General features: G+C 38.3%; 1 protein-coding gene across 1 annotated transcript in view; it reads right to left on the bottom strand.

The window, feature by feature from the left end:
- Positions 1–15,212, bottom strand: part of GALNT1 (polypeptide N-acetylgalactosaminyltransferase 1) — a gene marked incomplete at its 3' end in the record, with an annotated part of 60,493 nt that overhangs the window by 9,522 nt on the left and 35,759 nt on the right. The window contains exon 6 of the mRNA XM_010152352.1: positions 5,212–5,378. Coding sequence (XP_010150654.1) covers positions 5,212–5,378 — 167 coding nt within the window. The remainder of the gene's footprint in view (positions 1–5,211; positions 5,379–15,212) is intronic.

Here is a 15,212-nt window from a genome sequence, read left to right as displayed (position 1 = left end):
AAAGGAGGGGGGGGGGCGTGGGGGGGGCGCCGGGGGGGGGGGGGAAGCACGGCATGAACTCTTAGTGGTTGTTTTGTAAACCTGAAGAGGGAGAGCTGACCTGCGGGTGATTACTGTTCCTTACCACTGCTCCGGATGAATGAGTTCTAATTGCCTCCTCTTTTATTTCCCGTGCATTGTTGGACTGTCACTAAACCCCACAGAAATAAGTTCTGACACATCTTGAAAGCTGAACTGTGCTGAAAGAGCCTACGAGCTTGATAGATCCGAAATATTTGTCTCCAGAGAAACTCAAAGAGAGTTAATTCTTATTTTGCATATTAACAGAGACTCAAATGAATAAATCTGTATTAATACAAACCAAGTGTACACGTCTGAACATTTTGCAGGTCTTTTGGGGTTGAGTACAGAGATCATGTGGCTGAATGAGTCTGTAGGAAATATAATCTCCTTTCTTTACAGTGTTGCTTTCCAAAGCCACTAATTTAAAAGAATTAGTATATGGCAATGTTTATAGTTTTAACGTACATGGCTTCCATGAATAGAAGTGTGAAGCGTTTCTCTATGCTAACCATCTCACGAGGAAGTTACACAAATCGACATGTTCCTCTGCACATTTGAGGTGTAGTGCTGATAAGCTTTTAAAATAGCTCTAACCACTTCGAGCTGCTTGAACATGGGCTGTGACACTGATCCTTGAATGCACAGTTACACTAACAGAACGGTAAAATTCTGCCAGGAGGAAGAGAAAAAGATTTCAATAGCACAACTGCAGCCAGTCACGAGCCAGCGTAAAACAAAGTTACATTACAGAAACTCACAGTCAATATATTGTACATAAAAATCCTATCTGAAAAGTATTTCAAACTTCAATTTATCTTTAAGTACTTCTTTTTCCTCTAAGAAACAGAGATGTGTGCAAGTCTTGGCTATGGAGGGAACAGTTAAGAACAGTCCTTTTCCCATGTTTAACCATGTCCATAAAAACATTCTCATCAACTACCACCTTGTTCAAAACTTCAGGAGGGAGTATTCCCAGAAATAAAAAAGTGTGCCAGACATTCAGTAACTGTTCCTTTAAAATATTACTTGGATTTCAGCAAAATAAGCAAAAAGGTAACATTTAATGTCTCATTCCTACAAAAGCAAGGAAAAGAACTCCATCATCGAATTTCTGGTGTTCCTCTGCTACCAGCAGCGAGGGTGAAATGCTAAGCAGTGTATTTTCGCTTCAGAGAACTGTCTCTTAGAGTAATAGTATCCCTCGCAAACTGCTCCCTTAGCTCAAGTAGCAAGAGTCTAGAGTTTTGGACTAGTCATCCATCCAGAAACCATTAACAGATTCTTGTAAGGTGAGACTTGCTTTTCTCTTAAAAAAAAGAAAAGAAAAGAGTATTCAAATAGTCTTTTATTGCATGCAATACATTTTGGCCTACAAGAAATGCCAGAATCAAGCTGTAGAGATGATTTTATATACAAACCTATCGGTCATATTTATACTCAATCCTACATTAAACACCTAAATGAGAAGTTTTATGCGTTAGAGAGTCAGTTGTTTACGACTGACCCAGATGACACCTGAGTAAACTTTTAGCATTGCCTCATACACTTCAATCAGAGATTGAGGGTTTGATAATATTAAAAAAACCAAACAGAAACACTTCTACTTGGGAACAACAATAATTCATGTATTTTCAGAGATGTAAGTTTAGTTTTATTTAAGTTTTTCTGCCACATATTCCTTTCAAACTTTTTTTGTACGAAAAGGGTGCATAATTATACCTAGGACTATACCTAGGAAGAGCAACTTCTGTGGCAGTAGCAGAACGTGGAAGCCAAGAAAGCAAATGTATTCCGTTCAGGTCAAGTAAGTGCATAAGTTGAAAATACTTTGCCAATCCTGTTACTGAGCCATTTTTATATAAATACAAATTAAAAAATAAGTTTCAAACTTTTTTTTAATTAAACTACAATAAAACACCGATGTATAACATATAAGCAGTCAAACACAGTTTTAAGAAGCATGAATACTTTTATAAGACAGTAGTGGCAGGAAATTAGTTTTGGTTGCATTGCTTTTATCTGTATCTGTACAACTAACTTTCATCAGGATGGAACACACTGAAATGATCTGCCTACCATGCTTGGCCATTCAGTGCTGACCTAATTTTAAGTACTGACTAATCTTGATTTTTCCTGTTAATTTTGGTTCTGTTTTTTTGGGGGTGGTTTTTTTTTTTTTAAATAGTTACCCAAGATCAATACTTAAATAATAGAATTCTGATCAGTAATAAGAGAACAATGTTACAGACATGTCTTCTTTCTCCAAAGCTTTTCTTTTTGGTGTAAATAAGTACGTGATGTTATGCAAATTCATTCTTCTCAGAGCATGACACTAGCAGGTACAAAGTGTGCTTCAGGCAGGCTGAATGCTTACTTTATTCCAATTAAATTGACTCTGATGTTAGAATTCAAAATGCCCTACTCAGGCTGAACATTTCCTTTTTCTGGAAAAGTCTGCTGGCTTAGTTCAACACAAACAGAATGCTTAAGTAGCATATGCTAATCCTTTCAAATTTTCAGTCATCATACCCTTCCGTTTTGTTTAATGTAAAAGCATGCTTGCTGGAACCGTAACAAGTTTTTTAATAACAAAACAAAAAAACCTTTCAGTAGTTGTTGAAAATAACTACAAATAAAGGATGTCTGAGTGATCTGAAACAAAGCCCACAGATTTCAAAACTAAGGTATCAGAACAGATTCAATCACACCACAAGAAGTCTGAATAGCTGTATCTTTCAGCCTGGAATTAAGTTCTCTTCCTTTTATTACCTAACCCAAACCTGGAAACAGAATAGTTATCTAGAGAAAGGCACGTTTTTTTTTTTTTAACTGGACTGTAATTCTACTTTATAATGAGGACATGGCTATCGCTATGTTAAAATTGTTTTGGTGGTTTTTTTCCTAAAACAGATTGAAGGAGCAAAACAAGAAATTCTATGTCTACATTATTTTCATATTGGCTTGCTCTTTATTTCTAGGTCATATTGAAAGCTGACCTGTCACAATTAATTGTTACCATTCATTTGAATTAGTGTCAAGGACTGTTTTGACAAATGAAACAGAGTGCACTTGCAATAAACCTTGTTTTCCTAGCAAGAGCCTGTGCCCAGAACCTAACTAACCAAAACAAGCATATTATCTCTGTTCCATTAAGGAAGCATATACCTGTTCAATAAACTGGTATAGGCCCTGAGAATCCAAATGTCAGCATCCATGTTACAAAGAGGATTGTTCCCTGGGAACAACGCTAAGACAGGTGAGCAGCTTCGCACGTGTTGGAACAAAAAAAAATAATCTGGAATTTTTTTTACATAAAGGTTGAAAAAGAACAAAAAATTGTGGAGTGTAATTACAAATTCCCCATGAGTCAAAACAGTGAAAATTTGACCTGGTGCCTTTCTAAAAGCAAAAGTTAATCACACCTCTCATCTAATCTGGAACACATTTATGTGGTAGCCTTGCCCTTTGCATGGTCATTCCTCCTCTGCTGCCAGAGCCTAATTGTATTTAAGGCCTCTGTCCCTTCTTCCAATTGCACTGAAATTGGCTGAAACAGTTAAAGCTGGTATCAGGTAGGAAAGCCAAAGCAAGCAAGGGTGCCCATGAGAGAAAAGGAACACAGACCAATACAAGTGCAAACACAACCCGAGCGCCTGAGCTCTGCTTCCTCAGGAAGACACATGGGTCAGAGCTGAGTTAGGGGGTATGATCTTTCTTTAGGCTACTCAGCTACTCCACAACCAGCTGTGCTCCAGGCCTAGAAAGACCTGAATAGGTCAGTTAATAAGCTAAGGCATCATACACACACGGAACCTGAAGAAAAAACTCATTATACTTTCTACTACATTAGGTATGAAGCACAAAAATCCACTCCTAAAGTTCTTCCGCTACAAAAACTCCTCTTAACCACTGTAATGGTTACTGTCATAAAACCTCCTGTTAACCATTGTTATCCAGGCATCATAGTGCTACTTAGACCATATGATCTTAAATCCAGCGTCTGCCTTCGTACACAGATCTTGTTTGGACGGATCTTCTTGTTGTTTGGACAACAGTCACCCATCTTACTCTGAAGTTGGAATTACCACAAGCAGCAGAATATGGATTTTGCAGCACTAGAATCAGAAGCAGCAGGCAGAGATGCCAGCACACTCAGTGTCAAACCCTTCTATGACTAAAGCATGGGAATTCCTGATGATAGAGATAACAGCATACAACTGGTGGCTGCCACAACCTTTTCCTAGTGGCCTACTAGCAGTTTGTCCTAGTAGAAAACTTTTAATGTAGAAATACAGAAAAGAGTGATTCAATATATAGATAGGTTTTAGATTAAAAAAAAAGCCATCATTATATTCTCTCATCTCCATCTACAAATACAAGAAAAAAAATTATCCTGCAAGTTGTATTTTATAACGTATACCACTGAGGGAGATTAAACAAGGAACAAGCCAAATACCAACTATTAACCAAAATTAAATATAAAGTGTTGTCCAGAATATTATTTTTATTTCTACTATATTTTAATTTACAACAACAACAAAAAAAGAAAACAAAAAAGAAAACACTAAAATCCAGATTTATTTTATTTTCAGAAAAAGTCAGCTTCAAGTTCTGTCTATTAATTTCACTGTGCATGGAAAGTTTCATTCTGTAGCTTGGAGTTTTCATCTGGAGCAGAAGTTATGAAAAAGTCGATCTTTTACAACACAGACACTGAATTTCAACTTCTCAGCAACTGAATGATCAAAATGAATCCTTCTGAGCACCAAGTTTAATGGTGGTACTGACAGTACATTTGGATGTGTGAGAGAAGCAGGATTGCTGTTGCTATTATTCACTGGGTGATTCAAATATTAAACGCCCCCAAGATTTAGAAATGTGTTCAAATTCTACACGGAAAACATTAAGGCTGTAATGCAATAAACCCAATAGCAAACACAAACTCTGCGCTGCCAACAGAAAAGCAAACAGATAAACTAGTTTTCAGTGAAGAATGGCCCACCTGTGTTTCAAAATGGGCATCGCTCACTCTACCTTCCCCTGCCCCAGCGACTGTGTTTTGCTGAGGACAGGTAAGCCCGTAGAAAGTCAGCCTCAGCTCTTCACATAAAAAGAGCAGGACACTAAAGGCATCGACATTATCATTACCTCTTTCGCTGGCATCATCGACGAGGACGATTTCTTCCAGCATGTGCCGCGGTGATCGGTTTATCACACTATGAACAGTCCGTAGAAGTGTGCTCCAAGCCTCATTGTGAAAAACAATGACAACGCTTGTCGTGGGAAGGTTGTCTGCATACACCTTCGTTTTACACCTATGAACAAAAATAAGGCATATGTTTGTACAGGTCAAGCCTTCGGTTGCAACTGCGACTTTGAGGCTTATTCCTGAGTACCAATACTAACATTTATGATATATCCATTACATACAAAGTATGACAAAGGAGAAAACTGTGCACAGATTTATATTTTTTACCTAAAACACACCCTGACTTTTATGTCTACACCTATGTATTCCACCTTACCACTAAGAAAGGAGAACCGCAAGTCAGTAACCAATTCTACAAAGGATACATACACACTGCTAACACACAGAGACAGTAACAGAATATTTATTTCCACTACCCCTGTTTTGCAAAGAGTAGCATGTGCAGATACACTAGTCCAAACCCCTAATTTAGTCCTGCCTTCTCCTCAGAGGGCAAGGGGGAAATCCTAGTAGTGTAAATAGAGACAGAGGGGGAAGGGAGAGGCAAAACACAAGACAAAAAATGGCTAACAAACTAGGAAGTAAATGCAATAAAGAGTATATATAGAATAAAACCAAGTAACAACTAAAAGAGATAAAGAATTCTAGACAGAGCTGATATCTAGGAAAAGCTAAGACTACATGTATGCTATCTATAATACTGGTGAGTTAAGTATATTTCATTATTTAACATGTTTATATTACACAAAGAGGGGTGGGTTTGTTGCTTTTTTCTTCTCCTCATTGTAAACACATTGGAAGTGCTATAAAGGTTCATCAAATTAGAAGAGAATTATCTTCACATTCCCAAATTAGCACAGAAGACCACAGGTTTAGCTCTCCTAACAGCATGTATAGGACATTCCTGCAAAATATGACATACCCTCCAAGTAACCCCACATGCAGCCAACATTTTATACTCCACAATACTATTTTAAAACAAGAGATATTTTCAGTATCTCCTAGAAAAATCCATACACTGCACAGAAAGTACTCTTAACAATTCTGCTCAAAAAAATAACCATGCAAATTTAAGTGTTCTCTGCACAGGTCTGTTCCTCCTGTATATTAAAAATCACACACAGAAACTCATATAAGGTTTGATGCTACTAAATCCTTTAAGAATCAAACCTAGAGATGTATGCAGTTCCTAAACACAGGAAACTTATTCGATGGAGCTTCATCCCAACAAAGCACCTTTTACTAGAACCCAAACTACTGTGCCAATTCACTCTAATGTAACCTGGTCTATATATTATTAAAATATACTAACAAGTATTTGTGACTATCACTAACAGCCATGGTCCTATCTGAGGGTTTGAGAAGTACATAGTGCTTATCCTCTACCCTAACCATATAAAAGCAATGCTGAAGGAACAACCTGCCAACAGAGGATCATGATATCATCTATCCTCAGCCTTTTTCCCCACTTTGGAAAAAAACAGTGACACCAGGAACGTCAGCCAAAACTGGGCTCCCAACATGAATATTTTATTTGCTGGATAACTCGGATAGCCAGAGCTCTTCTAAGTGAGAGCAGCTCTCGTAACACATTTCAGCTCTGAGGTGGTGACAAAAGCCCAACATGCACCGAGATCCCAGAAAAGATCAGTAAGTCCAAGTAAAATTGAAGAAATATCTGGAAGACCTTCTGTGGAATCACGTTTCATTTCTGAGAATTGAAGCAGCAGGATCAGGCACTACCTGTCTTCAATATTATGCTTGCTTATTAAACCATTATGGCCAAATGTAATTATTCACCACACTGAAGTAAATATAAAATCTTCAGGGAAAGCAGCCATATATCCCTCTGTTTTCTGATTTAATTCATGTACATAAAGCTTGCAAAGCATGCCAACTGATAAAGCTATTTCTATGGTATCACTTGAAAGATAAAACAGCTTTTCACAAAAATGCTATGAATTTCAGATGAAAAATTCAATCATAAGCAAAATATTTTTTCCCCATATTTGTCACTTGTTCAGCCTACTTTGCTACTTTAAAACCACATTCTCGATGCTTTATTCCTTCTGCTGTGCTGCTCCCTAGACCAGAAAATAAGTGTCTGATTGTAGACCTTCAGCTACAGCAGTAATACAAATCCACCAATTGTTCCCCTACTTTTTAGCAAAATATTTGTAAAAAAATTGAGAAGCCTGTTAGCAGTTCTCTGAAAAGCAACCACAATGATTCATTCACCAGGAATATCTTGCTGGGGAGGCCACAGGCTCTACTATTGTCATATGAAATCTCTCATCTCCAGCCTTGCCTTTTTTTATGGTTTTACAGAAGATTTTATTTTACTGAGCTCAGATGAATGAATTGGTGTAATAAAAGCCAGCCAAGGGATCAGGGACTACCATGTTTAAAACCATTACACTGTCTGAAGTATTAATATAGCACAACTTTTAAGATCCATCTTTGAAGGGGAACCTTTCAAAGTAAGAAGTAAGGTGTAAGAAGAAAGCATACAGGATTTTTTTCGGACACCCCTCTTGCCTTCCACTGCCCTGTCCTGCAGAACATGAACATCCTCCTTTCCATAACGAGACTTGCCTATTCTCACCCCAGAGATCAACCCTTTCTGGGGTAACAATTTAAGAGTGACCCTAGACTGGTTTGTTTATCACTATGTAAAGGGCTGACATGGGTAACACAAGGGTGTTTCCTAACAAAACTGTCTTGGAAATTTTTGAATGCTACTCTTAAAGCATTTGGTGTGAAGTTTTTCTGGAAAGATTCACTGATGCAGGCAAGAGAAAGGAAAGAATTAATAGTATGGTGTCTGTTTTTTAATACTCCTTTCACCTGCCTTTATATCTTTTAATTAAAGTTTGTAAGATTTTTTTGTGAATACATATAAATAAAAAATGCTGGGTTTAATTTTGAAAACACTGACATACACTCCGCCCTCAAGGAACATATTGCTGCAGAACGTAAGACAAAAAAAAATAACAGTTGACACCTGTAATTAGAGCATTAGCCTTCTATGTAAACCTCATGTTTTATCCTTACTAACAAACATTTAAGTTAAGAATCCTTTTCATCTTTTGTTTGAAAAGAAATTACCCCAGAAAGGGATTACTATAGAATTTAAAATACAGCTTTAGTTTCAAGCAACAGTTATGCAACATTAGCAACAGAACAGCACTATGAGAGGTATGACACACAGGGTATGAATTAAGGACAATTTGAATTTTAATTCACTACTAATACATTATGTTCCTTCTGTGGCATCGTGCCTCAAACAGTTTTAAAATTGAGTGCATAATATTAGGAAGGCATACCATCTCCAGTAATTTAATGAAGACTCCAAACAGCAGCTGAGAATGTCTACTTCCCATGGAATGCATCATCCTTTCTTTAATCTATGGCATTCATCATGCAAACTCTCAGCTAATGTGACTCCATATATTACTTAGAATGTCTGAACTCCCCCAAAATGTTAGAGATTTTAAATACAAGCAGAGACTTACTGCCATATTACCTAAAGACACAGAAAAAGAATAGAATAGAGACTGTTAAAACATGATCAAGACAAAAAGCCTGATTTGTCTACTTTTCTTGATGTACACATTCCAGTGGTCAAAACAGTAACATTATTTCATAGGAAGTCTCCCGCTCATACACCGAAATCCTCAACTTCAGCTGCATTAGCCTTGTATTCTTCCCTAATATTTGATTTCTTGCTTTCATGGAATTAGGAAATAGAATGGAAAAATAATTTGGAAATAAAACAAAGTTGTCCAAGATCTTTAATGCCTCACCAAAATCAGATTTTGGAAAAATATTATGTTTACAAGCTATACTTTTAAAAGGTGTTTGAACAAGGGAGCCAGGGGACTAGAAAGACATGACTGCTCTGACTTCTGTAAGATGCTGAGTGACACACATTATTCACAGAATTTCACCCTTTTGCACTTTTTAAACATACATTCAAAATAATTTGGCCTGGTCCCTTATAAATACATGGTTACTCATAGGTCATTATCTCCCCAGGAGCACAAGGCAGTGTGACAGGTCCAAATCCTTCATAACCTGAATGTAACAGACTACAAACAAAGGAAGGAGGGCATATCCTAGCACATGTCTATGTAACTTTGCTAAATAACAACAGTGACAGCAAAATAAATGTTGCCTCTAACACCCTGTAGCCCAATTTCAACGTTTTAAATCCATTAACAAAAGTTTTTAAAATGGAAGGCCAAAAGTAACGATGAGTTGCATTTACTTCTCCATTATCATGACGTTTTGTGAAGATGTTAATTGAATCTTTTTCAGAAGCTCTGCACATTTTAGGGAAATGTTTAGGAAAAAAAAAATCTCAAGGAGAATTTTATTACATGGATTATATATAGCCACTCAAAAACTACTCGATGCTACTCCAAATGCACCTGAACAGCCTCTGAATAAACTGCTTTCCTCTTTTCTCTTCAGCCCAGGGTACAAACAGTCCACAGGAGAGATTACAAAAATAACCCAGAAGAGACATCAAGTAAGGCAATTCTGTCCAAATAAAATTAAGCTGTTAAATCTCAAGAGTTTAAACGCTGTTTCAGCACAATCTTACAAGGAAAGACGACAGCTCTTCACCTTGCACTTCCTACATCAGCACATACAGTCTCAACCCTCCTTCACATCTGGCAGAACTGGAAGCTTCTCGCTTCTCTCGTGCCAGCAAAGGAATGAAAAAAAAAACTTACTTCACCATCGCAGGGACAGAAGAAACCCACTAGGTGATCTTACGAGATCGTGCATTTGAATTCCTCAGAAGGTGAAATTCATGTGCCAACTTGGAGATCAGCAAGGCCTACCCACTGTAACCATCAGCACCAGAGACACAGGGGCGCCAGGAACTCGGGACACTGCCCTTCACTATCCGAATGTCACCTCTTTCAGTCTGCTGTTGGACTTCCACAATCACAGATACTATGAAATTCTATTCATGGATCAATTTACTTAGACAGTATTCCTAAAAGGCAAGATCGAGTGCTACATGTTTAATGCTGCCATATTTTGAAAGATAAATATTTACGATGTTAGTGGTGATGGGTTTGCACACACTTTAAAGTCATACTAAGTTATTTCTGAAAGTAGTGTAATGAAACAGGATTTAATATCCTCATGCTTTTCTTTCATAGGCTAAAGGCTCACATCCCAAAAAAGCTACAAACAAGGCAGAGGTCTGTAGGAAATCAGTTATACACTACCCTACTGTCCATGCAATGAGACACAATGCGGAAAGCCTTCTTCATAGACAACTTAAAAAAAAAAATCAGGTAATTTCTAGAAAGATGTCATATTTACATTATGCAGCAGAAACAATTGGTAAAATTCTGAATACCACAGGGCAGATCTCTACCCCTTCCAATGCTGCCAACAGGTTATTCTCCATAGAGTAGCAATGAGAAGTAACACGAGTATTTTTTTCAGAATACTACATTTTCAAAACCAGGCCACTCATGTTTACCTAAACACAAAACTCAATAGACTTAGATGTTATTTGAGCCATATTTGCTATACCTGGTATCAGTTTCGTTCCCAAATTCCACGAGCCTTCCACAGGAACAAGGAATGACCAGTGATTCACAGTGGCTCAAAAGCATTAACAGCAACAAAACACGAATGCAATCCTTGTTTTCTAGCCCAGTGCACACAACCCAGAGCACCCTGATAAAGGACAGAGGTGGAAGACAACCGAAGTGTCTCCTGTGCACTACGCAGCCCCAGCGAGAAACCGCACCAGAGCTCAGACTGGAGCTCCTATGCACAGTATGATAATGCAGGGCCGATGCATTTTTGAAAGCAACAGATTCAGGCAGTGAGCCAGGGAGACAACGCGATTTAGTCTTACAAATTTAGTACAATCTTATCTCCTACAAAAAACAGCTACGAAAAGCTGCAGCTACAAATAAACGACATCACAGAGCTTAAATTTGACACAGGAATAATCCAAGTTTTGCTGAAATTCAAGTTAGCGCTGAAGTTTTGAGGAAATGCTGCACAGCACAATCTGTGTAATACATCTGTTTGATATTACCAATGCAGGACAAACAGCATGCTCTTCAGTATTAAAATATACTGGAACCTCTGGAAAGTAAGTATCAGTCTCCTTAGACTTGAAAACACACATTTATTTTCTATTGTTGTTGCCGGATCAGTAAGAAAAAAAAGTAGTAAGATCTGAAGTCCTGTCACAAAACCTCAGGCTTTAACGACTGACATGTGATGAACATTGCTGCATTGCCAAAACACATCAACTCTGTTGTTCACCTGTTTACCCAAAATCATAGCCTGCAATAACGTTAAAGTAACAAAACTGAGGCACAGCTATGACCAACGCAAAAACTCCTCTGTGCTTCAATCACAGACGAAGAGAGTTTTGAAATATGGCTCAGCCACCCTGAAGCTGCTGGGTCTGACCTACATTCCCATCAGAGGATAACGCCCTGTAGCAGGGGTGGCAGCGAAAGTGTTGAAACACTACGGCAAGAACCACCAGCACCCAAGTGGTGCGTTTTTGGTAAACACTGTCTTTCCTGGATATGAGCAGCAGCCTCGTGATATCATCATGAACAAGAGTGTTAATAAAACTGCTTCTGACATAAATCTTAAGAATATCCCAAGTCCCTGGATTGAGAACAACAGACCTTGCTAAAAAGATAAAGACATAATTTTCTTACAGAAACAACACAGCTGAAAGGGCTAAACGCAATACTTCTGAGAAAGATGGAATCGCTGACTGTCGTAAGATGCCAAACCACTTCTTGCTACACAGACTTTGCGTACAACCAGAGATTCAACTTGTGGCCGCACAAAGAGAAAAGCACTGCAGATAAGGTTGCAACCAAACATCACACTAACCCTGAAGTTGCTTCCTCCAATCAAACCAGAACAACTGGGTTTAGAAAGAGGCCTCAATTTCTACAATTCATATTGCAACTCCAATTAATCTTTCTGAACAGGTCACCTGAATGCAGGCAAATCCCTGATTCTTATTTAAACATTTCCATCTGGCCTGCTTAATGTCTGCCTTCAACAGTAGTATGCAATTTACCTGACATCAAGAGCATGAAATTTTCCTTTCTTCTGATCTCAAAGATTTGGATATAAGAAAGGTCGCATTATCGCATGAGTCAAGTGGAAATCTTCTTTAGACCCTGGAAACAAAATCCAAAATGGTCCTTAAAACCATTGTGGTTACAGAATTCAAGCAGAATTTCACAAAAACAATTAGCTGCAATTGACTGTTTTCCTTATCCTGACAATGATCACAGCAAAGCATCTCTTGACAGAAGCAAAACCAATTCTGTCTTCAAAGACTGAAACTGAACCCAAGGTTCTCTAGCCAGACTATTTCCATACTTGACTTAACAATTTGGATACAGCTCAGGATATGGCTGCTCATCCAAAATGGAAGACACTCCTAACTAAGAATGAGATTGCCAAGTGTTTGGGTGTATATCTGGACACACGTGTGTGTGTATTATATATATATGTGTATCTCTATATAAAAGTTTATAGGAAGCAAGCTGATTTTTAAAGTTACTACCCCGCCTCTGATTATACTCTAGGAAAAAAGATTTACAGGTATTTTCTTCCAGCTAACTCATCAAGACAACATGAACACAAACATTTTCAAATATCAATTCTACAGTGGGCCAGTAACAAGCTATATGCGCTCCAATAGCCACATCACAAGAATATTCTTGCTTGTGACACTGGTTTAAGAGTCACTCCTGGTCATCACACTCTTTGTTATCTTTTACATCACTAGGACCGAAAGTTCACAAAGCTTATCACAATGCATGGAGCTATTTAAATCCCCATAAGGTAATGGGGATTTTAATACACACTTTTTCTAAGAAGGTTCCCCCGGCCCCCTCCCGACACGTTCCACCTGATCCGGTGCAACTGCTGCTGTCGAAAGCAGTAATCCCACTTTTCACCATGACAGTTTTGTCCCATCACCTTCTTTACCCCAGATCTGGTAATCATACATCTGATAGGTGTGTTGCTTCAGCTCGCTGATTCAACAAAACACACTTTCTGTCCTTTTTTGGTGTGCAATCCTCCATCCAGTCAGTGAATGCCAAGGCCACACAATCAATCAGATCAGTATCGACAGAAGCAGTGAGTAGTCTTTTGGCTGAAGTCCACATTTACACCAGATTATACGTAGTGCAAAACTACCCCCTTAGCTCTTCTCCCGAATCATTAAACCAAAAAAAGAGCACACCTTCACAAGCCTCATGTAGAAGTAAACACTTCAAGTGCTGCCATTCAAAAACCCCATAAAATGTCACACATCTGAGTTCCGAGAGGATGCTCATGCATGTGTGCCTTTACTAGTTTTACCATGAAAAGGTTTACTCAAACTATTTTACACAGTCCCTCTGAAAGGAAATCTTATCAATGTGTCACATCATGATTCAATTGTAGTATCTTAAAGTGTACAGCAAAACGATTTGCTTTGAGAAGTTAAAAATGCAAATTCCAGTGTATTCTTGCATGCATATTTCAGACTTAAAATCAATAATGTATTATTAAAGCACACATATGAAAACCAGACTGCAGCGTCATAACTGAAAAGCATTGTATTGTCTCATATAATTAACAGAGCCATATAATTAATCTAAAGCCAGTTCTTTCTAAGCAAACAGGTGACAGAATTAGCCATATGAAGGACTTACTCAGAAATGAGCCCAGCAGAATTGCTGTAACTCCACAACATTCATGTAAGTTAGACTTAGAAGAATGGCTTTTAGCCCCAGCAAAGATTAAAAAAAAAAAGTCTACTTCCTCACGATTGTGAAAGTAAGCTTGGCAGCAGGAACTGAGCACGGTTGTCTGATTCAGCAACAAAGCCTTCAATAATAACTCCAACTGACCACATTACTAGTTAAACATTAAGGTCTTAGAGATCTGCATCTTATTTTTCTACAAAGTAGCTGAAGTCATAGTTCGTACGAATTTAGACGCCGTTCACTAAAATATGTAGGGCCATCTGACTAAAAACTCTGATTATACCCCAACACTATCTATATCGCTCAAAAGCCAGCATATGCACTTCCTGTATATGGGCAGTTTGAGAAAAGGACAGTTAAAAGATACCAAATGTGACACAGAACTAAGTGTGGTATAATAAGATGCCCGATATCCTTAATTCTGGCAAAATTATACCAACTAACGAACAAAATGACAAGGGAGACATTTTAGGCCAAGTTCTACAGAACCCACAGCCTTGGAGAATGTTTTGCTAAGGTATCTCAAAACTGTCCACACTCCTCCTTGCTGCAGGTCTGCTTGGGGAAGCCCATCACCCTTCCAAGAAATCTCAACCTGCAAAATATGACACCCTCCTAGAGCTGCATCATAAATTCCAGTAGGGATCAGAGCTTACATGAATGACATCATTCCATCCCAGAAACGCCTCCATTGTTTTCAGCCTCCACCAGTTGCACCTGGAAGAAGAGCATTTTAAGATGCTCTTTTTCTAGTGTAAAAGAAGTCAGAATTGGGTTTAAATTCTCACACCAGGGACTTTAATGTCCCCTTAAATGTTTTACATATTCCACAAATTATTAAATAAGGAATACAGCCTGGGAAGCTCAGCCTTGGAACACAGTACTCACTCTTCATTTTGCAAAGCAGCTTCCAAGTCACCTCAAACAGCATCAAGAGAAAAACCTAGTCATACGACACATACAAGTTTCATGCGTTTAACCACACCACTTCCCAGCCTAAATACCGACCTAAGTCACGCAGGAACCGCTGAAGACCTATTTTAGTCATTGATACCTACTTTATTCATTGCCTCCCTCATCTTCAGCAAAATGAAGGCAAGACTCTCGTGTTCCTAATCACCCATCTTTTACTCTTGGCTGTCATGTCAAGCCCG

The sequence above is a fragment of the Eurypyga helias genome, unplaced genomic scaffold (assembly GCF_000690775.1).
Source record: "Eurypyga helias isolate BGI_N326 unplaced genomic scaffold, ASM69077v1 scaffold11060, whole genome shotgun sequence".
Taxonomy (NCBI): domain Eukaryota; kingdom Metazoa; phylum Chordata; class Aves; order Eurypygiformes; family Eurypygidae; genus Eurypyga; species Eurypyga helias.
The sequence above is the reverse complement of the archived record's forward strand: the minus strand, read 5'-3'. Positions and strand labels throughout refer to the sequence as shown.